The sequence below is a fragment of the Chionomys nivalis genome, chromosome 7, assembly GCF_950005125.1.
Source record: "Chionomys nivalis chromosome 7, mChiNiv1.1, whole genome shotgun sequence".
Classification (NCBI taxonomy): domain Eukaryota; kingdom Metazoa; phylum Chordata; class Mammalia; order Rodentia; family Cricetidae; genus Chionomys; species Chionomys nivalis.
This window is the reverse complement of record NC_080092.1, coordinates 59,804,393-59,827,458: the sequence shown is the minus strand read 5'-3', so window position 1 is coordinate 59,827,458 and position 23,066 is coordinate 59,804,393. Positions and strand designations below refer to the sequence as shown.

The window sequence follows — 23,066 nt, the reverse complement described above, 5'->3', positions numbered from 1 at the left end:
TCTCAGTGGTATCTGTTCCTGCTAACGGATTCCCTCCTCTCCAAACAGTAGCCAGGCTCCGGAGGACAGAGTCTGTCCCCTCGGACATCAACAACCCGGTGGACAGAGCGTCAGAGCCCCATTTTGGAACCCTGCCCAAGGCCCTGACAAAGAAGGTAAGCTGGCAGTGCCCTGGGGTCTGCTCTTTCGTCAGAGAGCACCACCCACCCCCAGCCCTGGATTCCCTTCACAAACACCCCCTCATCAGGCTTACTGGGGAAGTGGGATACCACACCACAATCCAAGATCTGTGGCACAGACAGGGTTGGGGCGCGCCAGGGATCCTGGCTTAGCCACATCCCGGGTGTGGTTCTGTCCATGTTGGAGTTCTATGTGGTGATTCCCATGACCCCCTACCCCAGCATTTGTGAGCCGACATTTCCTAAGCACCTACTGTGCGCCCAAAATCTAGTTCTGAGGGGCATGTACATGCTCCGTGTTACAGATGGAAAAACTGATGCCCAGGTTTCCCAGAGCCCATTCCTTATGGTCCCTCACTGTGTCTTCACATAATGGAAGAGCCCAGCAAGCTGCCCTGGCCTCTCTGATATGGGCAGTGACCCTGTTTATGAAGACACCATCCTCATGGTCTGAGCAGCTCCCCAATAGCACCACAGGGGGCTAGATTTCAACATTCTATCTTTCTGGGGAACACAGTCCCGCGGTTCCTCAGCCCTGGCTGTGAGTCTCCACCGTCTCCTTTTGTGCTTCTGTGACCTTAAATGAATGGCTTGATCCCTCTGAGCTTCCCTCATGGATTGTTTGGAGCAGGATAACAGTGCTTCATGCACAGACGCTAGGATGGGGCCCCTATTGCTGGGGGTGGGGGGGAGAGAATACCTTCTCATTCCTCTCCAGCTCCTCCTTTAGCCACCCGCTCCCGCCCCAGTCCCCCAGTGCTGTCCCCCCCCACACACCCATTACGTCCACTTTGTCCCCTGCACATGCTGGACAGTCAGAAGCGTCTGTGTGGGGGTCACTGAGTGAGTGCCTGTGGTGCAGCCGCTGCGACCTGTCTTTGGGTGACACTGCAGCTCAGGTCAGAATTGTGTCCAAGCCGCACAGGTGCAGAGAGGCTGAGGACTGGGGGTGGGGGAGGGATCCGCAGCCTTGGAGTGGGGGCAGGCCAGGCCAGCTTCAGCTCTGTGAACTTCAGGGTACACTGGCCACCCACAGCCTCAGGTCTTGCAAAAGAGAAGCTTGATATACGTGGCGTTAACAGGTCAGAACCTGTTTTGTCTAAGGCTTTCCTTTCTGCCCTAGGAAGTAAAGGTATTGAACCAGATCTGCAATCCACCTAACCCAAAGTGCTCCCAGACCCCTCTTGGGCCTTTTGGCTTTTTGGCCTTGTAGCTTAGTTAAGTCTCAAAGCATGATCCCAAGCCCTGTTTGGTCCAAGATAGCGGGTCAAATGGGCAAACATTAGACGTCTACTGTGTACTGCATGCCCGGCTTTCGTTTTGCTACAAATCCACACAGTGGTACACTGGCATAAGTCACGGTGTGAGGCTAGGGAAATGGAAGCTCAGAGAGGTCAAGGAAGTTGCTCAAAGCCACCCAGCTAAGAAGTGGTAGAACCCTGGTGGGAATCTGAGGCAGCCTGCGTCATACCTGATGCCATTGCACAAAGCTGCGGGCAGAAGGGCTGAGCCTGAGTTTCCCCCACCCCTGCCATACTGGCTTCCCTTGCAGACTGCATCCCCGGATCCCAGGTTCCCTGGGTACCCAGGTCTCGAGCTCCAAGCCATCTACCCCACTCTGTCCTAAGGGGCATAGCCCAGCCTCGTAGTTACTGACCAGAATCTGGTGTGTAGTCCTTATCAACACAACTAGAAAAGCCCTGCTTTAATCCATCCTAATAAGAAAATCCCCTCCTATAGGTAGAAGGTAATTAATAAACTAAATGTCAGCCGGGCGATGGTGGCGCACGCCTTTAATCCCAGCACTCGGGAGGCAGAGGCAGGCGGATCTTTGTGAGTTCGAGACCAGCCTGATAAATAAATAAATAAATAGATAAATAGATAAATATATATATATATAAATAAATATATAAACTAAATGTCTCTGGGGCTGGAGAGATGGCTCAGTCCATAGCGTGATCGCTTAGGACCTGGATTCTGATCCCCAACACCCACATACAAAGCCAGGCGTGACAGCACTCGGGAGGCAGAGGCAGGCGGATCTCTGGGAGTTCGAGACCAGCCTGGTCTACAAGAGCTAGTTCCAGGATAGGCTCCAAAGCTACAGAGAAACCCTGTCTCAAAAAACTAAAAAAAAAAAAAAAAAAGCCAGGCATGAGAGCCATAAAGCTCACACCTTTAATCCCAGCACCCAGGAGGCAGAGGCAGGCGGATCCCTGTGAGTTCATGGGCAGCCTGGTCTGCATAATAAGTTTCAAGCCAGCCAGGACTATGTAGGGAGACCCTGTCTTACTATGAAACAATAAAAAGCCAGGGATAGTGGTGCACCTGTGATCCTAAGTACCAGACAAGTGGAGACAGGAAGACGCTTGCTGATCAGCCAGTCTGGTCAGATCAGTGAAGGACGCTGCCTCTGAAAACAAGGCATGAAGTGGTGATATCTAGTGTCTCAGCCTCTGGCCCCCGCACACGTGTAAGAAGGTGTTCACGTATGTGCATGTGCAAATGATACTCAAATGTCTTTAAAATCCAGAAGCTATTTCATTCTGACTAGAAACCACACCTGTCCAAGGTTTGAGCCTGTCACCTGCCTTTTCCAAGATAGGGCTGGACAGGTATTGAAGCTGCAGTGTGTGATGAACCAGGCCTGCCCCTGCAGTCAGTTCCTGGAGTCTCTCTCAGAAACTTCCTTCAAGCTCTAGATTCACCCCACCCTACCCCATCCCACCCTACCCTCCCCATCCCACCCTACCCCCCCCCCTTTTTTTTTAATACAAAGTTTCATGTATCCCCAGACTGGTCTCAAACTCACTTTGTAGCTAAGTCTGACTTTGGACTTGGGATCCTCCTGCCTTTGCCTCCTGAGTTCTGGGATTACAGGCCTGTTCCCCTATGCCCACTTTTTGCAGTACCAGGACCAAAACCAGGGCTTTGTGTGCTAGGCAAGCACCACAGCAGCTGAGCCATACCCCCGCCCCCAGTCCTGGAATTCTTAACCCTGCACGATGGCAGGCAACACTGGCGCAAGCTGTTGCCTCTTCTGGAGTTTTGCGGGTTCTTGTACTTTTAGAACAAGGTCACAGAACTGTAGACTCTGAGCCTTGTTATCACCCTGCTGGCTGCAGAGTGCCCGACACATAGCAGAAACTGAAAAACGGTTGGTCACAGTGTGGATCCAATTCGTTAAGAAGCTAGGTTTCCAGCTCAGAGCCAGGCAGGTGCTGGGGTGGGAGAAGTGGTTGGCAGCAAGCCAACCTGGGCCGTCTGCAGCTGACAAGATGTGTGTTAAGGGGCCTCAATGTAGTATGCTGGGCGCTCTGGGAGGATAAAGAGGAAGAACACACATAGTTCCAGCTAGGGCTCAGATGGACTCAGAGGGAAGCAGGAAGTGCAGTAAGAGAGATGGGCAGGAGGGTCTCCAAGTGTCTTTTCATCATAGATTAGTCCCAGGAAATCTTGGGACTACAGAACAGGGCCCCAAGGATCTCTTGAGCTGACCTTCACCCATGGAAGTGAAAGGAGAGGGGAGGAAGGGAGTCTTCAGCAGGTCTGCAGTGGCTGAGTTGAGCTTGCAGCCCTGCCCAGCCCAGCATCTCTGATCCTGCAGGAACATCCTCCAGCCATGAACCTGGACTCCAGCAGCAACCCATCCTCCACCACGTCCTCCACACCCTCATCACCGGCGCCCTTTCTGACCTCATCTAACCCCTCCAGTGCCACCACGCCCCCCAACCCCTCACCTGGCCAGCGGGACAGCAGGTTCAGCTTCCCAGGTACCACACCTCTGAGTTTATTCTGGATTCTTAGGGGTAGCCTCAGACCCTCTCCCGGTGTCCCCTGAGAGCTGTGTCTGTGGAGCATTTGTTGAGCATGGGATTGGTGCTGTTGCCCCCTTCTTACAGACGAGTTTGCTGGGCTTGAGAAAGGAGGAGTGGCCGGCCCTGCGTTGTACAGTGGTAGAGTGAGGGCCAAACCCAAGTCTGTCTAACGCAGAGCCTGGGTTCTTGGGGTAGCCCCAGGCTGCTTGCCTGTGCTTGTGGTGGCTCCTGTCCAGCCTCTCCCTCTCTCAGGGGTGACTTCTGAGTTCAAGGGTGATGTGACAGGCACAGTATGGAGTAGAAAACCTACAAAAAGGCATTGGGCCTCTGGCATATATAGTTGTTTGATTGGGGCTGGCTTCTCAGACAAGACTTCATATTCCTTTATGTGCCACCCAGAGACCCTGGGGAATTAGAATGAGGTGTTCCCACTGAACAAGTGAAGACAGTCCTGGGACAGCTCTGGAGGGACAGAGCTGAGCCCAGCCGCCCTCAGATGCAGTGCCCAGGAACTGCAGGAAGAAGTCAGGATCGCATCCTTTCTTGCCCTCGGTTCCACGGGGTCAGCCACCCTGGGCTGCCCTGTCTCCAGGGAGCACAGCAAAGCCCACTCGCCCCCATGGCACTGAGCTGTTGCCTTGGTATCCTTGGCAAGGGCAGCTCTGCTGCCCGTCTCAGCCCTGGGCTTACCCAGTTTGCAGTCCTAAGGGAAAGCCGCAGCTCTGACGCTCCTGTTTGCTGTAACGCACGGGGTCCAGATCAGCCCCTTGTCGCTAGTTCCTGTCAAAAAGACAGAGCACCACCACGCCCCTCATTCCCTCTGGCTAGCCGTACCCACACTGACCTATACTTAGCCAGCAGCTGGCCAAGCAGCCTCTGGGCCCACCGGGGACTTCAGGGCTTCTTTTCGGGGTGGTGAGGGGCCGAAGGGTCGGACTTTTCTGCCATTTGTTCTTGTACCTGCATTAATGCTCATGGCGGGGGTGCTCTTAACAATGCCGTCTGTCCTGCACTTCATCCTTCCCTGCGGCTGAGCGGTGCCCCCTGGATTAGCGTCCTTTTCAGTTCTCTTCTGCCTTTACTCTCTGAACAAGTGTCTTGCTAAACCTACTTTGGGTTTTTCTAAGAAGTACTTGTTTGAAAAGACAAGGGACCGATGACCCACAGGGAAATAGGGACCCATTGTCCCTGCACAGAAGCCTCACTCTCTCCATGGTCTTAGTGGACTCCTGAGCAGATCCCTGGGGGGCTGGGAGGGGCCCACAGGGAAGGACCTTGGACCCCTCCAGCCACCTCCCTGCCCTGTGCTATCTAGGAGCTTCATAGGAAAGCCTGGGCTAGCTTGTGTATTCCCCTACTTACAGCAAGTCACTGGGGGGCTGACCACCTTCTCACGGAGGAGAGTCAAGGTTAGACTCGCCTAGAGTCCCAGCTACTTGCAAGGCTATACATACATGGCCGGAGAATGGCTCTCGTGTGTGGGAAACTGGCCCAGGCAGGATAACAAGCATCTCAGAAGCAGAAGGCGAGTGGCGCGTGCGGGGTTTCCTGTCTAGACTCCCAGCACTGGGAGGATCCAGCGCTCAAGCAGCGCAGTCAGGATGCTTCTGGGTCAGGTAGACTGAAGGGAGGGAGGCCGTTGCGCACACACTGTTGGACGTCATCAAAGCCACTGCTCTCCATACTCATCCTGGCTCCTGCGCATTCTCTCCAACAAAACTGGCTGTAGCTTTTCCCAGTGCTCACTGGCCATGGCTGTTCAGCAAGGCGACCGCTGAGATGGTCCCTTGCCCCATCTCGAGTACAGCCTCCGCTCTTGGGCTCACCACACTTGATTCTTTTCTAGTTCAGTTCCTTTTTCCTGCATGGCTTCACCTTTGCTCACCAGAGCCCCTAGGGCAGAGCCACCTAAGCCAATAACCAGCACCTCCCCCCACCAGTCCATGCACCCCTCCCCCCCCCCCCCCCCCCCCGCGCTGCCTTCGCACCGTGTGACTCACCTCCTCTTCTGTTTTAAGCTGCCTGCTTCATCCATCACAGACAGCAGTTTATCTTCCCAGGTGAGTCCTCTGCATGGGTCCACTCACTGCCCCTTGCTGTGACCCTCTGTCTGTCCCGCCTGGTGCATTCTCCCCATGTGCTTGAGCCCTCTGCAGCTGGGCCAGAGGGCAGTACCTTGCTGGATGGGACCCTGGAGTCCATCCTGTGCAGCCCCTCACAGAGACTGCAGGGAACTGGTTCAAGGTCACCCTGCCCAGAAGTGGGGTTTGCAGAATGAGGGATGGGGGCTGCTTGCCGATGCCTCCTGAAAAATGAGTGACAAGGGAAAGCTAATTTGGGAAAGTCTTAGCAGGCAGGCACCGTCTCCATCCCTCAGCTGGCTTTGCCTTTCCCAGCCTTAGCACACAGTGCCACCTGCTGGCATTCAGTGGAACTACCTCCATTGCTTGACGGAAAAATTTCCACTTAGTAAGGCAACCTTTGGATTCCCTCTACAAAAACTATTTTGCACACTTCTGTATTGGCCCAGACTCCTCCCATTCGAGGCCGAATAAGATCGATGCTTTTCTCCTCCCGCTGGAAGTACCCAACACTGTGGGGTTATGCGCTTTAGACAATTCTAATAGTCTTTTCTCTGATTTGCCAAGACTGGAAGCCCCAGTATTTTGGTTATTCCAGGCTTTTCTATTCTCTGGATCAGCTCCCTTGAAGAATCGAGTTGGAGCGTTTGGTAACCGTTTTCCCCATAATTCTATTCAGGTGTGTGTGCAGGCTGCCAGGGGCTTTGGGTGCACCCCTGTTGTGTGATCCCCTACCTCACCTCGCAGAGCCTTTGTAGTTACCGGCTCTAGGATGTGTATGTACACACACAGCTGGGGAGTCACAGCATTTCTTCCCGAGTGGCCTGCTGTGCCCTGCAGGTGGGGTAGGGCTCCGTGTATTAGTTGGAACAAGAACAGAGTGCACAATACACTCTTAAGGGCAGGTGTGAGGCTTCCCAGACATTTGCCCCCCACCCCTACCCCCGCACCTCACCCAAGACGTGTGTAGCATCTGGAGTGGCCTGAGCATGTGTGAATATGCTGGCCTGGCAGTCTGGAGGCAATATGGAGGTGTCTGGAGAGGTCATAGCAGATGCTTCTGAGGTCCGTGGACCCCAACACTGCCCAAGGTGTTGCGCTCACGTGTGCATCTCCCCATAAGAAGGCCACAGCTTCTCTCTGAGTCTGGTTTCTTTGACAGCTGTGGAGAAACCCTTCTAGCAAAGGAGACTAGCTGAGGGCTGAGGGGGGAGGTCTTTGTCCAGGGTAGGAAAGGGGCTCTGATAGCTTGAGCTGTTGCCACTTCCTGGTTCTCTTTGTGGAGAGAGGAGAGCTCTGCTCACCGACACCGCTCTTCACGTGGCTCTTTGTTCCACTCGGGAGGAGACGTGTCTGTTTCTGGTGTCCTAGAAGTAGGTCTTTGTGCTACAGCTGGGCCACCTAGGGTCCCGGGGCTGGCCTTAGTTGCCAGCCTGGAGCCTCTTGGTGCACAGACTGGATTTCCTCTTCTTACGCAGCACTGTGAGGGCAGCCAACCACTCTCAGAGTCGGGACCAGCAGTTCCACCAGGCACCAGGTGCCACAGACTTTATCGGTGCTGCGTAGCTGCCAGCCCGACCTCTAGCTAGGCAAAGGGTATCCCTGCTTTGAAAGGTGACAGCCAGCCCTGCTTCCTTCCAGAAGGACCCTCTGTGGGGGCAGCAGTGTTAGCTTTTGCTACAGTGGGGTCATTTGAGCCCACAGCAGTAGTATTAATTGTTGGGGTCTCTAGAGTCACTCACCCAAAGCCTCTGCCTGGGGCAGCCATGTAGACCAAAGGCTGTAGAGACTGAGTTTGTGTCAGCTTGCAAAACATGAGCTGATCCTGGTGGAAGCGGCCTGAGGAGAGGTGACAGCTCAGAAGAGAAGGGTATCCCTGGTGTGCCAGTCTTTACGGATGAAGAAAAGCATGCTCACACTTTGCTCTTGTTCTCTTTCCCACAGACATTTCAGCTCAGGCAGCCCTGCCCTCCAGCACAGCTGAAAGCACACGGTATGACCCTCCCCAGCCACCCACCCCTACATATATGACCCTCCCCAGCCACCTCCCAACCCACCCCTACATATCTGACCCTCCCAACCCACCCCTATATATCTGACCCTCTGGTTCTGGGCCAGCCTGGTGGGGGATGGGTGAATCTACATTCGCCTCCTATCCATACTGTGAGCCCTATATGGGGCTGTGTATACAACAACAGCAGACTCATGGCTCAGCAGGAAATATAGGTGAACACAGAGAGACTTGCTACACCTAGCTCCTGCCTCTAGATCCCCCTCTCCATTAGGTTACCTTGAGCTCCTGTCTCCTGGCCCTCAGTTCTCAGCCAGGGAAGTAGGTCTCTAAGTGCAACCACTTAGAGGGGCTAAATTACATAAGTTCACACTGCGAGGTGGTGATAGCCTGCTCAGAGGCAGGAGTGTGGGACCCTGCACCATGTGCTGCAAGGGCCAGGGCGGTAACTGCCCACCCCCGCGTTCCCACCCCCAGCCTCCAGCCATATCCACAGCTTCCACATTGCCTCCCCCAGGGCCACCCTTGGCCCAGCCCAGGATCTCCTTGACAAAGCCCGTTTCACTCTTAGGCCCGATGACCAGCCCAAAGCAGATGTGCTGGGTGTTCATGAAGCAGAGGTGAGTGGGAGCGATGTGCCTGAGACCCAAGATAGCTGCCTCTCTCTCTTCTCTTAGGGTGCACAGGGTGGTGGGGGCCGTGGGGGAGTGAGGGTGCAGAGCCTGTTGCAGCAGGTGTGGGCAGGTGTGGTGTGCATAACCAGAGAATGATGTAAAGTGCTAGCTGTGAGAGCCTCTGTATTCTCCTGTCCCGGCTCCCAGCCCACAGACCCCGCCCCTGGCCTGGGAGCTAATTCAGCTAGCCTGGGATGGAGGCAGGCATCTACCTCTGTAATCAGAGCCTGATAGGCGGTTCTCATAGGTGCCAAGGACCGCCATCGTCATCTTAACCAGGTGTGGTGGTGCAGGACGTTGAGGAGATGGAGGTGGTAGGATCAGAAGGTCAAAGTCATCCTCAGCTACATAGCAAGTTGGAGGCTAGCCTGGGCTACATGAGACCCAGACTCACTCCTCTCTTTCAATCTCATTCTCCTCTCAGGCTGAGGAACCTGAGGCTGGCAAATCCGAGGCAGAAGATGATGAGGACGAGGTGGACGACCTCCCCAGCTCCCGCCGGCCCTGGCGGGGCCCCATCTCTCGAAAAGCCAGCCAGACCAGCGTGTACCTGCAGGAGTGGGACATCCCCTTTGAACAGGTGGAGCTAGGCGAGCCCATTGGGCAGGGCCGCTGGGGCCGGGTGCACCGAGGCCGTTGGCATGGCGAGGTGGCCATTCGGCTGCTGGAGATGGATGGCCACAATCAGGACCACCTGAAGCTGTTCAAGAAAGAGGTGATGAACTACAGGCAGACCAGGCATGAGAACGTGGTTCTCTTTATGGGGGCCTGCATGAACCCACCCCACCTGGCCATTATCACCAGGTAAGCCACCCCGTCTGGGTCCGTGAGCAGCACAGCTTCCCTGTCCCTGAAGCCCGAGGCTTCTGTGGATGCCCTGGAGGATGTGGAAGGGTTATCAAAGAGGAAGAAGAAAACCAAAGATAGGGAATCATGTCCCCATCCACACTGCCCACTGATGTTAGAACACCAGAGCTGGGCGTGGCAGCATACACCTGTAGTGCTGGCACCCGGAGGCTGACACAGGGGAATCTTGAGTTTTAGAAAGCCGGGTCTGCATAGCAAGACCTTGGCTCTCCTCAAAATAAATGCATAAATAAATAAGTCAACCAATCGATCAAGAGACCCCTCTGAGCCTAAAGGAAACCCTAGTGTTCTAGAAGACACAGAGCAGAAGCTACACTTATAGCGCCTTGCCTGGACACTTCTCCCCACGAAAGTGGGTGTGGTGAATCTCAATATCCCTTCCATTAAAATAGAGCAGATTGGGGGCCTGCGAGATGACTCAGCAGGTGAGGGCACTGTTTCTCACTTCAGAAAGTCTTCTCTGACCCACTTGTCGCTCTCCATGGAAAACAATGTCCTTGCCCAGAGCAACAGGCCTAGACACAGAAACGGTTTCCTGGGCCTCTTTAAAATCAGACAAGGGAGCTGGGGAGAAGGCTTGATGGACAAGAACACCCGTGTGAGCCTGAGGGCCTGAGTTCGGACCCCAGCACTGGGGTTTACAGATGTGTGGGTTGCCAAACACGCACAGATGGGGTCTATTGATAGAGCCTCAGCTGTCCTAGAACTCACTGTGTAGACCAGGCTGGACTTGAACCCAGATTCCCCTGCTCCTGCCTCCTGGGTACTGAGAATAAAGGTGTCTGTTGTCACGCCCAGTTTCATGTTCGCTTTGTAAGTGGGCGATGGAGCCCAACTCAGGTACTCACCACTTCAGTTCCACAAAGCCAAGAGAACCGCCCTCACCAGCATGAGGTGTCCTGCACCTGCACATGTGCTTTGGGGAAACAAGCAAACCACTACAAACAAACAACTGTTTTTTTTTCTTAATACAATAAATGATTTTTTCTCAGAGATAAAGAACTCCTCTGAGACTTTCTATAAAAAAGCAGGGCAGCGACTCCCCAGGGAGTCCCCTTGGGGTGCCGCAGCTCTGCAGCCTCCTCTGCCATCCATCCACCCTCCTGTCACTCGGGCCTCAGTTCCTGAAGAGCTTAGAATTAGTGCAAGGGGCTGCACAGAGAGGAACAACAGGATGTGATGCCCTGGAGGCAGAGTTCTTCCCCATCTGAGTCCTCTGTTCAGCCTTGATTGGCTGGGAATGTGATCCAGCTGTTTCCTTGTGCAAGGAAAGCTGGCAGGCCCTGCACCTCCAGAAATGGATGTGCATGTATGTGTAAGCATGTCTAGTTGGGCTCCAGCTGGAGTCTTGGCTTAAAAAACACATGTTTGTGTCTTGTTGGTTGGGATGGAGAACCTTCCAGAAGCAGGTGGGCCCAGTTTCCCTCCCAGGTTCCATGGGAGTGGGGTTAGCCTATCGCAGCTTCAGGCCTCTTTCCAACCCCCACTGCCCTCAACAGTTTCTGCAAGGGGCGGACGTTGCACTCATTCGTGAGGGACCCCAAGATATCTCTGGACATCAACAAGACGAGGCAGATCGCCCAGGAGATCATCAAGGTAAAAGCAGGGTTGGGGAGGGGGGTTCCAGCTGCCTCTAGAGCTTTTGGTCCTTTCCCAGGCCATATCCGCCTGTGCCAGGTGGTTTGTGGCTCCTCTGTCTCCTAACTGGGGCACTTCTGCCTGGTCTCCTCCAATCAGGTCCAGAGCTCACCACTCAGCTGGTGTTAATAGAACCGAATTAGCTGGGAAGAAACTGCATGTTCTAAAGTATCCTAGCTGTGTGACTTCACGGAGCTGAGCCTCAGCTTCCCCCCGTGAATACCAACACAGCCTCCTTGATTAGGTCAGAGCAGAGACAGAATGACATCATCCGTACAGAGAACAGTTGGCAAGAGATAGGCATGGTGAGGGTTTCTTAGCATCATCAGTGGGGAACAGAGTGCTTCACTTCAGGGCATCAAAAGACCACACCTGGGCTGGACAGATGACGCAACACTGGCTGCTCTTCCAGAGGACCCAGGTTCAACATCCCAGCACCCACATGGCAGCTCACAGCTTGTCTGTAATCCAGTTCCAGGGGCTCTGGCATCCTTACCCAGATGCACATGCAGACAAAATACCATTGCACATAAAATAAAAATAAATCATTAAAAATATATAAATAGGTTAAAAAGTTTTAAGGACCCACACCTTTTGCAAATTTGTGGTTATCCAAATCCAGGCTTCCTGGGAACAGGCCCCTTTGTTCTGTGCAGGCAGCTCTTTTCCATTCTGTACTCATCTAAAAAGTAAAGTGAGCCTCTCACTCGAAGCTTATACAAACTATTACGAGGGCTGGAGAGGCAGGGTCTGCGGTTAAGAGCACTTGTTCTTGCAAGTTCAATTTCTAGCACCCATACAGTGGTTCATAACCATCCTTAACTCCAGGTCAGGGGATCCGACACCCTTTTCTGACCTCCATGGGCACCAAGCACACACATGATGCACATACGTAATTTCAGGCAAAACACACATAAAATGAATAAATCTAATTTTAAAAGAATAAAAGCCAAGTACCATGAATATAAATCCCAGAGCTAGGAAGGCTGGGGCAGGAGGATTGAGAGTTTGAACTCAGCCTGGACCACACAGGGAAGGGGGACTTCTTTGGCTACAAAACAGAAACCCTAGAACACTGATAAGACTCTTTGTGTTGAAAATCTGCAGCCTCTCAGGCTGGGACGGAGCTCAGCTGGTCGAGTGCTTGCTTAGCATGTACAAAGTCATGTGTTCAGTGCCCAGCACCATAAACCAGGCATAGTGGCACACCTGTAATCCCTGTCCTTGGAAGCTAGACTGGAAGATCAGAAGTTCAAGATCATCCTTGGTTACCAAGCAAATTCAAAGTTAGCCCGAGCTACATGAAACCTTGTCTCGGAAAAGAAGAGCTGCCCCTTTGCCGCTATGTGCCAACTGGCCTTCCTTTCTGACCCCTCCCCCTCCTCTTCCCCCTCTTCTCTCAGGCCATTTTGTATATGTGGATGTCTTAGAAAGGAAAAGATAAAAATGATAATGGTATTGAGGACAAACCAGGATTTCAGTCTGCCCCTTTTTTTCCCATGGCCACACTTAGAAATTAAACCTCCGAGACCAAAACCCTCAGTGTCACCTCTGCCTCAGGTGTGGCCTTTCACCAAGGACTCTGCCCTGCCCCCACACCTGACTCCTACCCGTCCCTACTCCCCCTTCACCCTCAGATCTGGGAGCTGCCCTCTGAGTCACCATAGTCCAGGGGGCCAGGAGGACAGGTGACTCACACTGGCCTCTCACTCCTTCTATTCACTTTTTACTGAAAGACCTTCTCTTGCCCCTGGGGGCCCTGGCTCAGCCCCCACCTCATCCCCACCCTAGTCACTTCTCTTTGGAGTAATTTGAGATGCATTGAGAGTCAAAAGCAGAGCGGAGGGACCTGACCTTCTGTGAGAGGGTTTGCAACCTGGGGGTTTGTGGTGGAGACTCGGGGAAATTGTGAAGAAAGACTGATGGTCCAGGTTCAACTCTAGAGCCTGTCTGTAACCTGGCCCTTCCCAGCTATCACTCCTGGGGCTTGTGCATGTGGGTGGGTCGTCCTCAGATTCACTGTAGCTGAGGATGACCTTAAGCCCTGCCTCTGTTTCCCAAGTGCTGTGATTGCAAGTGTCACCCACCAAGCTCGCCTCAGACAGGGTTAGCTGCTTGTCCTTAGCCCATGGTGGAACCTGTCCCTCCAGCACCTGGACCATGTGCCCCTGACCTTGAGGTCAGGCCAGAGCACTTGCTGTGAGAATCGCCCACCACATTTCACCTGACGGATGAGGAGGCAGAGGCTCAGAGGGGCCAGCACTGTGCCCAAGGCCACATAGTGCTAACTGAGTGAGGGTGGAGCGTGGAACTCAGGCTTCAGGTCTGAATCCCCTGTTACCATGGCAAGGTGTTGGAAACAGCCAAACTTGAGATCCCCTCTAAGGAATGTCTCTTACCTGCTCTGGGTGTCGCCCTGCTTAGGAGCAGAGCCCATCTAGGGAACTCCTTATTCATCAAATCTGTTTCTAAGATCTTGTCATCCATCTGCTGCCCCCCCATCCCGTGTGTGTGTGTGTGTGTGCGCGCGCGCGCGCGCGCCTGGTGCCCACAGAGACCAGAAATGGGCACTGAATTCCTTGGACCTAGAGTTACAGATGGCTGTGAGCCACCCTATGTGGGTGCTGGAAACTGAACTCTGATCCTCTGCAAGAGAAGGAGGTACTCCTAACCACTGAGCCATCCCTCCAGCCCTGATTATTTAAAATTGATAATGCTGAATATGGGACCTTGTGCATGGGAACACACGCTTAACTACTGAGCTCCATCTCCAGCCCTTATCACTGATCTTTACCTCCTCGACCTCTGCCCACTGCCAGTCATTGTGCCCATGCCTCACACCTTACCCAAGTCTGAGGCGGCTGTAGAAAGAGCATGAACTGGTTTGAGGTCAGGTTTGGGCTCCGTGGTTAACTGCTGTGGTGTGACCTGGGGCAGTCACTTGCCCTCTCTGGGCCTCAGTTGCTTCATCTGTGAGGTGAGGACAGTATCCTTAAGATTGGGTGGGGGGATGGGTAGCGCACCTCGCCCCAAGTAAAGCTCAGCATCCCCTACCCTCTGATACAAGGTTGGCTGTCTTTCAGGGCATGGGGTATCTTCATGCCAAGGGCATCGTGCACAAAGACCTCAAGTCCAAGAATGTCTTTTACGATAACGGCAAAGTGGTCATCACAGACTTCGGGCTGTTTGGGATCTCGGGCGTGGTCCGGGAGGAGCGGTGAGTTGGCCATGGGTATCTGCATGCATGGGGAGCTGCAGCATTACACGAGTGTGGAATACCCAGGCTGTATCCATTGGCAAGAGCCTTCCCTGCACAGGCCAGGTTGCCGCAGTTCCTGGTTCTGCCCATGTGGTTTCAGTCCAGGGTTGGGTCTGGGTGGTGTTTAGGTGGATACCCATGGAGGCTGAGTCCCCTGGCACATTCGGCTTGGCTACTCAGTGGTGGGTGAGAGATCTGGTTTATATCCTCTTGATGAGAAAGAGCATTGGATTTTACTGCCTGTGATTGTAAAGGGGTTGGGTGACAAGAAAAGCTCCTCCATAAGAATGGGGGTGGGGCCTCAAGGAAGATTGACAGGCCAGAGAGTCAGCCTGCAGGTTTGACATCTGCAGACAGGCCTGAGGTCCTAGACAGACTAGTCACTCTCTCAGTACAAGGACTCCATCACTGTCCCCAGTGGCTCCCTGCCATTCCCAACTGTGGCCTCCCTTTCTAGAAGTGCCTATCCTGTTCAAGGGCAAGGAAGACTTCCATATTCCTCTCTGAGTTTTCTCTGCCACGTGTGAATGAGCACAGATGCGTAAGTCAGGCAACCTGCTCCCCACTGAGGGGCCCATGTTCTTGTCCTGGTCTCCAGGCGTGAGAACCAACTGAAGCTGTCCCATGATTGGCTGTGCTACCTGGCACCTGAGATTGTACGAGAAATGATACCCGGGAGGGATGAGGACCAGCTGCCCTTCTCCAAAGCCGCTGATGTCTATGCGTTCGGGTGAGTAGGCCACTGGCACTCAAGTACAGTGGTGGCCATCGAGCTGGGAAGTGTGCCTTGGGAAGTCATGGCTGTGCCCCCTTGTTGGCAGAGTGACCATATCTTTGACCTTTTGTCTCTGGCTCCTAACATGGACAGTAGCTCTCACTGTGGTGTGTGTCTCCATAGGACCGTGTGGTATGAACTACAGGCAAGAGAGTGGCCCTTTAAACACCAGCCTGCAGAAGCCTTGATATGGCAGATCGGAAGTGGGGAAGGAGTGAGGCGCGTCCTGGCCTCCGTCAGCCTGGGGAAGGAAGTCGGCGTGAGTAGAGGAAGCAGGGCCCGAGGGTGGGCTGGGCGTGTGACATGACTGCCCTCCACTCACCCCGAGCCTGGGGTAGGGGTCTTGTGATGGCCGTGTGTGTAGTCCACCCTTCTGGGTGTTGAGGCTGCAGATGGTGCTGGGGGCTGAGTGGACGCTGAGAGAAGGTTTTCCTTCCGTTGTGGAGGCCGCTCTGCAGGCTGGCAGCTGCATTCCTGTGTTTAGTTCTTGTCCAGCCAGTCTTCACTCTGGTAGTGCTAAGACGCCCACTTGTGGCCTCCCCACCCTGGATACAGTGCCAGGATCTCACATTCACCCCTGGACACTTCCACGTTCCTATGATGTGCATAGGCCACCTGCCTTCATTCCCCCCTCTCCTATTTCCATCCTGCCTGACTTGGTCACTGACATTAGGAAAGGGCAAGTTGAGGAGAAAGGGAAACAGGCAAGTTCGTTTTGACCTGGAAGGTTGGTGGCACCTCTGAAACGCTTACTTCCCAGGATTCTGTGCCAATAGTCATGTAGTGCACTTAGGAACTTCACAGGAACCCTTATGAAGTGTCCTGTCCATCTGCACCCTCACCGCCTCCCAGATGCCCACACACACTGACCACAGTGCCCTTTGCAGGAGATCCTGTCTGCGTGCTGGGCTTTCGACCTGCAGGAAAGACCCAGCTTCAGCCTGCTGATGGACATGCTGGAGAAGCTGCCCAAGCTGAACCGGCGCCTCTCTCATCCCGGGCACTTTTGGAAGTCGGCTGAGTAAGTATTCCCTCCTAAGCCTGACCTGCCATCAGATCCTGGAGAGCCTGTCTGGGGTGTTTAAGGGCGCCCTCTGCTGAACAGGCATCAGACTATGCTCTGGGGCTTCCATGGGGGAGGGGGAGAGACGCCCTTAGCAGGCAGACACCTCCAGTTTCCACCTGTGGGAATCTACATGTCACTCACTGTATAGAGCATCACTGACACCAAGCCCAGGGTGAGAAAGTTATGCCTGAGAGGAGAAAGGGTCAGAGGTCAGGACCTGGTACCCACTTAGTCGCTGAGCTGTTGATCACTGAAATCTTGCTGTGCCTTAATGGGCCATGCCACTCAGCTGTGTAGAGCCCCAGATCCCCAGGGGCCACTGTCATCTCTCCTGCATTTTGTCCTGTTCTGTTTCTACTCTGGCTTCCTCCTCTAAAGACCCCTCTCCATCCACACCCCTTTGTCAGGATGTGGGGCCTCGTTACCTGTCTCAGTTTCCACAGCGGGGCTTAGGTAAGGAACTTTGCCCAGAAGTATCAGGTAAATCCCATAAGCTTGGCAGGTGAAGTGTGGGCATTGACAGTGGGTGAGGGGTGATGAGGCCTCCAGGCTGAGCCCTGTGCTGCTGTAGGTCTTGGGCCCTGTGAATACAGGGTTCCTCTTCCACCAAACCCTGCTGGCACTGGACAGGCACTGGGCAGGCACCGGCAGCCAAAGACGACCCCTGTTGCTGGAAGCCAGTCAGTGCCACCTTCTCATCTCACAGATGGGAAACTGAGTTCACTAGTAGAGCCGTCATCTGTCCATAGCCACCAGCTCCCAGGCCTCCATGACAGCCAGGAAGAGCCTTCTGTTTCTGGTCTTTGTTCCGGGGCCGCTAACTCTCACTTTCTCTTTTCTTTCCCCATGACTTTGTCACTTTTCATTTTCGGGGGGTGGCGGATCCCCTGGCCTGTCTTGTCATCTCCCCTGCCCCCCAACCTGTCTGCTGGCCGGACCGGATCCGACGGCCCTCTTCAACTGCTGGCGAAATGGTCTCGGGCACCCCCAGCCGCTGGCGGAGCCGCTACTACGGGAAAGGACGCTATGGTCACCCTGACTTTAAGAGCTCCTGTCCAGTTCTGGAGGAATAGTGTGTTTCTATCACTTCTCTCATTTCCTGCCTGTGTGTGACTGTCCCCATTGCATACCTGCGCTTCCCATTCTGTCTCTGCATGCCAGCTTCTCGCATCCATGCTTTCATTCCCATAATCCACAGTGACCTTTTGCAGCTGAAATGGGCACCAGCAAGGGCCACTGGGCTAGTGTTTCTCACAGAGGGGTGTGGCAGGCAGGGCCCCTCTCCATACCATGTGGTTGAGGGAGAATGAGCTCATTGAGCCAAGTCCCTCAAATCCCACTTCTGGGTGAAGTTCAGAAGAGGAGAATCTAGTGAGCCAGTTGTGGTAGCATATGCCTGTTATCCCAGCTTCCAGGAGGCTGAGGCAGGGGGGTTTTAAGTTTGGGTCTAGCCTGGGATACATAGTGAAGTCTCAGAAGTAAAAGCACCAATGGCAGCTGAGCACGGTGACTCACACACACTTTTAATTCCAGTTTCAGAGGCAGAGGCAGGTGGATCTCAAGGCCAGCCTGGTCTATGTAGTGAGTGCCAGGAGAGACCCTGTCTCAATAAACAAACAAACAAACAAAAAGCATCAACAAATTGCTGGGGATGAGACTCCATGGTAGAACTCTTGCTTAGCATCTATGAGGCCCCAGCACTACCAATGTTAGTAACAGTAATAGTAATAATAAATACATTGGGGGAGGGAAAGCATCAGGGAGCAGAAGTGGTACTCCCTAGAGGGCCAGTTTGATTATCACAAGGAGCTGTGGGCTTAAGGAACTGAGGGGTGCCCGTCACGGCCCCATGGGAACTTGGAAAAGCTCCCCCGTGCCCACACCACCTATCAAAGTTGCCCCTCTGCCATCCCGAGGAGTGGAGTTGGGCATCCTATTCTCTGCAGGCAGCTGTGTCCCTGGGCAGCCGCTCTGGCCAGACGCCGTGCCCTGGCTCCCTCAGGCTCAGGTTTTGACGCTGCTCTCTCTCTCTGTAGGTTATAGGCCTGGCTGTCTTGCATGCCCCAGGCTTCTTTCCTCCTAACCGCCAGCTCCGCTCCGTGACTTCTAAGACTCCAAACGCCAGCGGGCACTAACCCAGGGGATGCCATCTCTGCTGCTCCAGTCTGCTCCCTCCAGACTCCTTCTTGTGCTTTTTTAACAACGGCCCCTCCCCTCCATACGGCCTGTGGGTACCTGACTTGAGTCACTGCCAGGGGAGGATGGCACTAACAGGGTGACCCCTCAAGGCGGAAGAACGGCCTCCGTGGATGAGACGGACTTTTCTCTCCTGCTCTCCTAAGAGTGGCTCTTGCTTGTGTTCCTCTGGTCCCTAGCCCCTACTAACACCTTCACGAGCCCCTGCTGAGCATGCTCAGAGGATGGGAAGGAGCTTGACGACCCTGGGACATTGTCCTGCAAGGGGTGTAGTGGTTCAGAGCTACCCAAAGCTCACACTGAGGTCACGGGCCCTGTCTGGAGCCCTGTGTCTCTCTCATGAAGACAGAGGACAGTAGGCACGCACCGAGGTCATGGGCCCTGTCTGGAGCCCTGTGTCTCTCTCATGAAGACAGAGGACAGTAGGCACGCACACACACACATCGTGTTACCGTGAACGGCATCAGTTCAGAAGGGCTGAGTCCTTAAAAGCCACACTCAGAAATGTCCTAAAGAGAGTCACTCAGTAATAGAGGCAGAGCTGCTGTCACACCTGTTAGGGGTTCCACGGCCCTCTGTTGGGCTCAGGATTGATTCTGCTCCCCGCAGTGGATCCCACTTGAACACCATTTCTAAAAAGAGTGTGTGACATCAGTACAGGTACAGGTCCTCAGGTCTCTCATCAGCTCTACATCCACACGGAGCAGCCAGTGAGGGAACACCCTCCATCCCACAGCGGCTGCTGTTATGCTGGGTGCTGGCGAGTCAGGTGAACAGGCCATGTCACTGTTCTCCAGGTAGGGACTGTGGCCAATGCCCAGGACTTAGGAGCCAGGAGCAGCTCTGCCAAGGCCATGGGCCGAGCAGTTGTCCTCACTCAGATCCTCTGCCAAGCATAGCCAGCGACATCTTAACTCTGGCTAAACCAGCAGAGCCATAACCCATGTCTCTGCTCCTCTCCGCAGCATTAACAGCAGCAAAGTCATGCCCCGCTTTGAAAGGTTTGGCCTGGGCGCCCTGGAGTCCAGTAATCCAAAGATGTAGCCGGCCGTGCACGTTCGTGCAGAGGGTGTCTTCCTTTCTGAAACATGATAACGAAACACACAAACCGCCACCAGGAGGACTCAGAAAAGCTTTGCATGACTCCTCCGTGAAGAATGTACATTACAGGGGGTGTGGGGCTCAGGATCGGAGCCACACGCCTCTCCAGACGACACCACTACAGCCAGTGTTTACACAGAGATTTCTGCCCCGCAAGCTTGGTGTTTTACAGTAGTTAATAATAATTCCACAGAAGGGTGCTGCCACCTCAGAGCAAGAGAAATGCCCCCACATTTCCTATTCTACGATTCTGCAGCAGCGAGGGACCCAGGGTTGAGCAAGAAGGAAGAAAAGTAGCATGAATGTTACTGTTCTAGGAAAAGAGGACATGACAGAAGGCTTGCCCCTGGTCCCTCTGTTTGTCCTATAAGGAACACCAACCGTTCCTTAACTTGCAGAGGAAACCCTGGCCAGGAACCCATCTGGACTATGGGGTCAGGAGTTCCTGAAGAGTTTGGATTTCGTTTCTGCTCTGCTCCGGGCTTGTTGTATTAAAAAGTACAGACAGAATCCAGGTGGCTTCTAGACAGATCTGATGGATCTTGGCTCAGCTTGTACTGCAGTGGGAGGAAACAGCCACACGTCTGTGGAGACATTTGCTGCTTCTCTGAGGCCTCCAGGCAGGCACGAAGGCTGTGGAACCCAGCCTTCATCATTACACCCCCCCCCAGTGCCTCAGTTCACCCCCAGAGCCAAGAGCTAGCCCATCAGCCACGTGTCCAGTGAGTCCTTGGTTGAAGAAGACAGTGAAGGTGGCAAATACAGGCTACGGTGACCCTAGCACTTTAAAACCCATGTCTGTCATGCCAGAAGGTTCCAGACCTACCACCACTTCCACTTCCCCAGTCTCATCAAAGCCTTTTAGCCCATTCTGACCCCTGTGTGTGCCCTGAGCTCAGATTGGGGCCTGAGGCTGTCCAGACAGTTGAGTGAGACATGCCTAGTAAGTCCCTATCCGTGAGCCTCAGACTTCTGCTTGTGTTCACTCCAGCAGGCAGGAGGGATTGGGGTGAGTCAGACGTGTTGCAGTCCTTGAGCAGAGGTTGGGCAGCATCCGACTCCACAACCAGAAGGGGGAAGAAATGGGAGTGGAGAAGTGGGTAGATTTTGGCCCACGGGCTTACAGTCCCACTGTGGAGTGGCCATGTGGCTCCCTCTTAAACACCGACTAAGGCTCAGTTGTCAGAGCCTGCCCTAGCACCAGAGTCCAGTGCAGGTGTCTGAGAAGTTGTGGGATCCTCCCCACATCCACCCCAGCACAGCTGTTTATGCTACAGGAGAGCTGGGACAGTGGCATCTTGACCCTGCCCCAGTGTGAGAAGGAGGAAGAGCTGCGAGCCTCTGTTCAGTTCTGCATGGGTCATCTGTCCTCTGAAATGGGACCGTCATGTCACTTCCGCGTCCCTTTGGCTTTCCCACCCTAGCCCCTGGTGTGACCTCTCTACTCCAAAACCACAGAGTCTGTAACTACTGCCTCTATGGCAGTCTCATGGCTGTCCCTTCCCAGACGCCGCAATGACTCAGCCTCTGGCCATTCTCCCCCTTTGTGAGTGGTGTGGCATTGGCCTCCCCTCACAGCTGAGTCAACCCTTTCAGTCATCCCTCAACACCAGACCACAGAGGGCATCACACACAGCCCACGGGGTCTCACCCTGTATTGTAGACATCTCAGGGCCAGAAGCTCTGAGCCCTGCAGTGAATGTGATCTTGTGCGCGTACTAGAGACCAGTAAGAATAGCCATGGTCCCTGCTTTAAGGAGATGACCATCTGCTGGGAGTCAGTATGCAGGAGACCTGACATCTTCGTGGAACCCTGGGGCCACTGGTGAAGCTATAGTGCTGGACCTTCCTCACTTCCTCTCCAAGGCCTGCTGCTGCACTGCCCTTCGTTTAAGAGAGTCCCCATCATGGTCCCTGTTTCCTTTTCTACTTCAGTAAATGTGAATTGAGGTTAGGAAAGTTTGCCTCCTCTGTGCTCTCCCTGTCTCCTGGGAAACACATGAAGGATGACAGATACTGTGAATTCAGCCCCAATAGCCACTGTGAAGGCAATGGGAAAAAAAGGCATGAAGCCAGGCAGTGGTGGCACACGCCTTTAATCCCAGTACCCGGGAGGCAGAGGCAGGTGAATCTCTGTGAGATTGAGGCCAGCTTGGTCTAGAGAGCTAGTTCCAGGACAGGCTCCAAAGCTACAGAGAAACCCTGTCACGAAAAACCAAAAAAAAAAAAAAAAAAAAAAAAAAAGGAAAGAAAGAAAGAAAAAAGGCGTGAGCTGCAGAGGGCCTACCCACCTAAGGTCTGAGCCCAGCAAAAGCTTTGGCACCTTTCCAGGCATCCCGAGTTCCCAGCCTCACCTCCAAGGAGGCCTTAACCCATCGGAGTGGCCGTGAAGTCATGAATCCTAGCTGTGCTGGTCTGGCCGCTCCTGTGCACCAAATCAAAGTCCTCGACCATTGTCTTATGGTCGAGGCAGGGAGCAGCAAGCCTGTGTAGCTCTGTAGTGACAGAGTGGGGGTGGATTAGCCATGCTATCCTGCGGCGCTAGCCAGGACGTCATCTGTGTGCTCCCAGTGTCTTCTGTGGCCACAAGGCACATGTTCATTTGCTTATTTTGAATGTGATGTAAAATTTGTACAGTAAAAGTTTTTATATTTTCTATCAATTACATTTGTCTTCCAGAAATGCTTTAATTTAAATTAAAACGGTGAGTCTAGATGAACGTGTTATATCGGGGTTTTTGCCACTGCTAAGAATGCACCCTCTGGCTGAGCCAGGCCTAGGGTCTGGCATTTGTGAATAAAGTTTTACCAAGGTCTTCTGGGGCTCGTGTTTGTTTTGACCGGTCTAGATGACTGTTGGGGACCATGTGAGCAGATGGCATAGGAAGGCAAGAATGAGGGCCCAGGGGTCTGAGCCCATTCCAGGAGTTGAAGAATACCTTTCCAAAGAGAGTGCTCTGGAGCCAGGACTGGAGGATCAAGAGTTCAAGCCCATTGTCAGCTAGATAGCAAGTTCCAGGCCAGTCGAGGCACATGAGACCCTCACACCTCAGAGAGAGATAGTTTGACTATGCCTAGACCTCAGAACAGGTGTCTCGGGGCTGGAGAGATGACTCAGTATTTAATTAAGAGCACATCCTACTCTTGCCAAGGACCAGAGTTCAGTTCTCAGCACCCATGTCAGTAACCCTTGGAGACATTGCTACTGGCCCTACAGAAATAAAAAAGATTGTAAGACAGAATGAATGTGTATTAACAAATGAGATAAGCTGGATGAACCACACACACACAAAGCCCACTAAGACCAAACCAAAATAATTTATTTGCAAACACACCTACAAACCTGGACCTACTGACTTAACATGTGAATTCTACCCAAACATTTCAAGAGCCAATGCCAGT

At 53.6% G+C, this 23,066-nt stretch overlaps 1 protein-coding gene across 3 annotated transcripts in view; it reads left to right on the top strand.

The window, feature by feature from the left end:
• The window catches only part of Ksr1 (kinase suppressor of ras 1), a 133,621-nt gene extending 111,141 nt beyond the window's left edge, over positions 1-22,480 (top strand). The window contains exons 9-21 of one of the 3 annotated variants that reach the window (XM_057774062.1): positions 49-155; positions 3,787-3,952; positions 6,016-6,057; positions 8,023-8,071; positions 8,661-8,709; positions 9,188-9,567; positions 11,130-11,226; positions 14,352-14,485; positions 15,126-15,257; positions 15,426-15,561; positions 16,190-16,323; positions 17,360-17,440; positions 19,530-22,480. In XM_057774062.1, the coding sequence (XP_057630045.1) occupies positions 49-155; positions 3,787-3,952; positions 6,016-6,057; positions 8,023-8,071; positions 8,661-8,709; positions 9,188-9,567; positions 11,130-11,226; positions 14,352-14,485; positions 15,126-15,257; positions 15,426-15,561; positions 16,190-16,323; positions 17,360-17,440; positions 19,530-19,608 (1,586 nt within the window). In that variant the 3' untranslated portion in view covers positions 19,609-22,480. The remainder of the gene's footprint in view (positions 1-48; positions 156-3,786; positions 3,953-6,015; positions 6,058-8,022; positions 8,072-8,660; positions 8,710-9,187; positions 9,568-11,129; positions 11,227-14,351; positions 14,486-15,125; positions 15,258-15,425; positions 15,562-16,189; positions 16,324-17,359; positions 17,441-19,529) is intronic. The other 2 variants (XM_057774065.1, XM_057774063.1) reach the window with 2 other exon arrangements.
• The last annotated feature ends 586 nt before the right edge of the window (positions 22,481-23,066 follow it).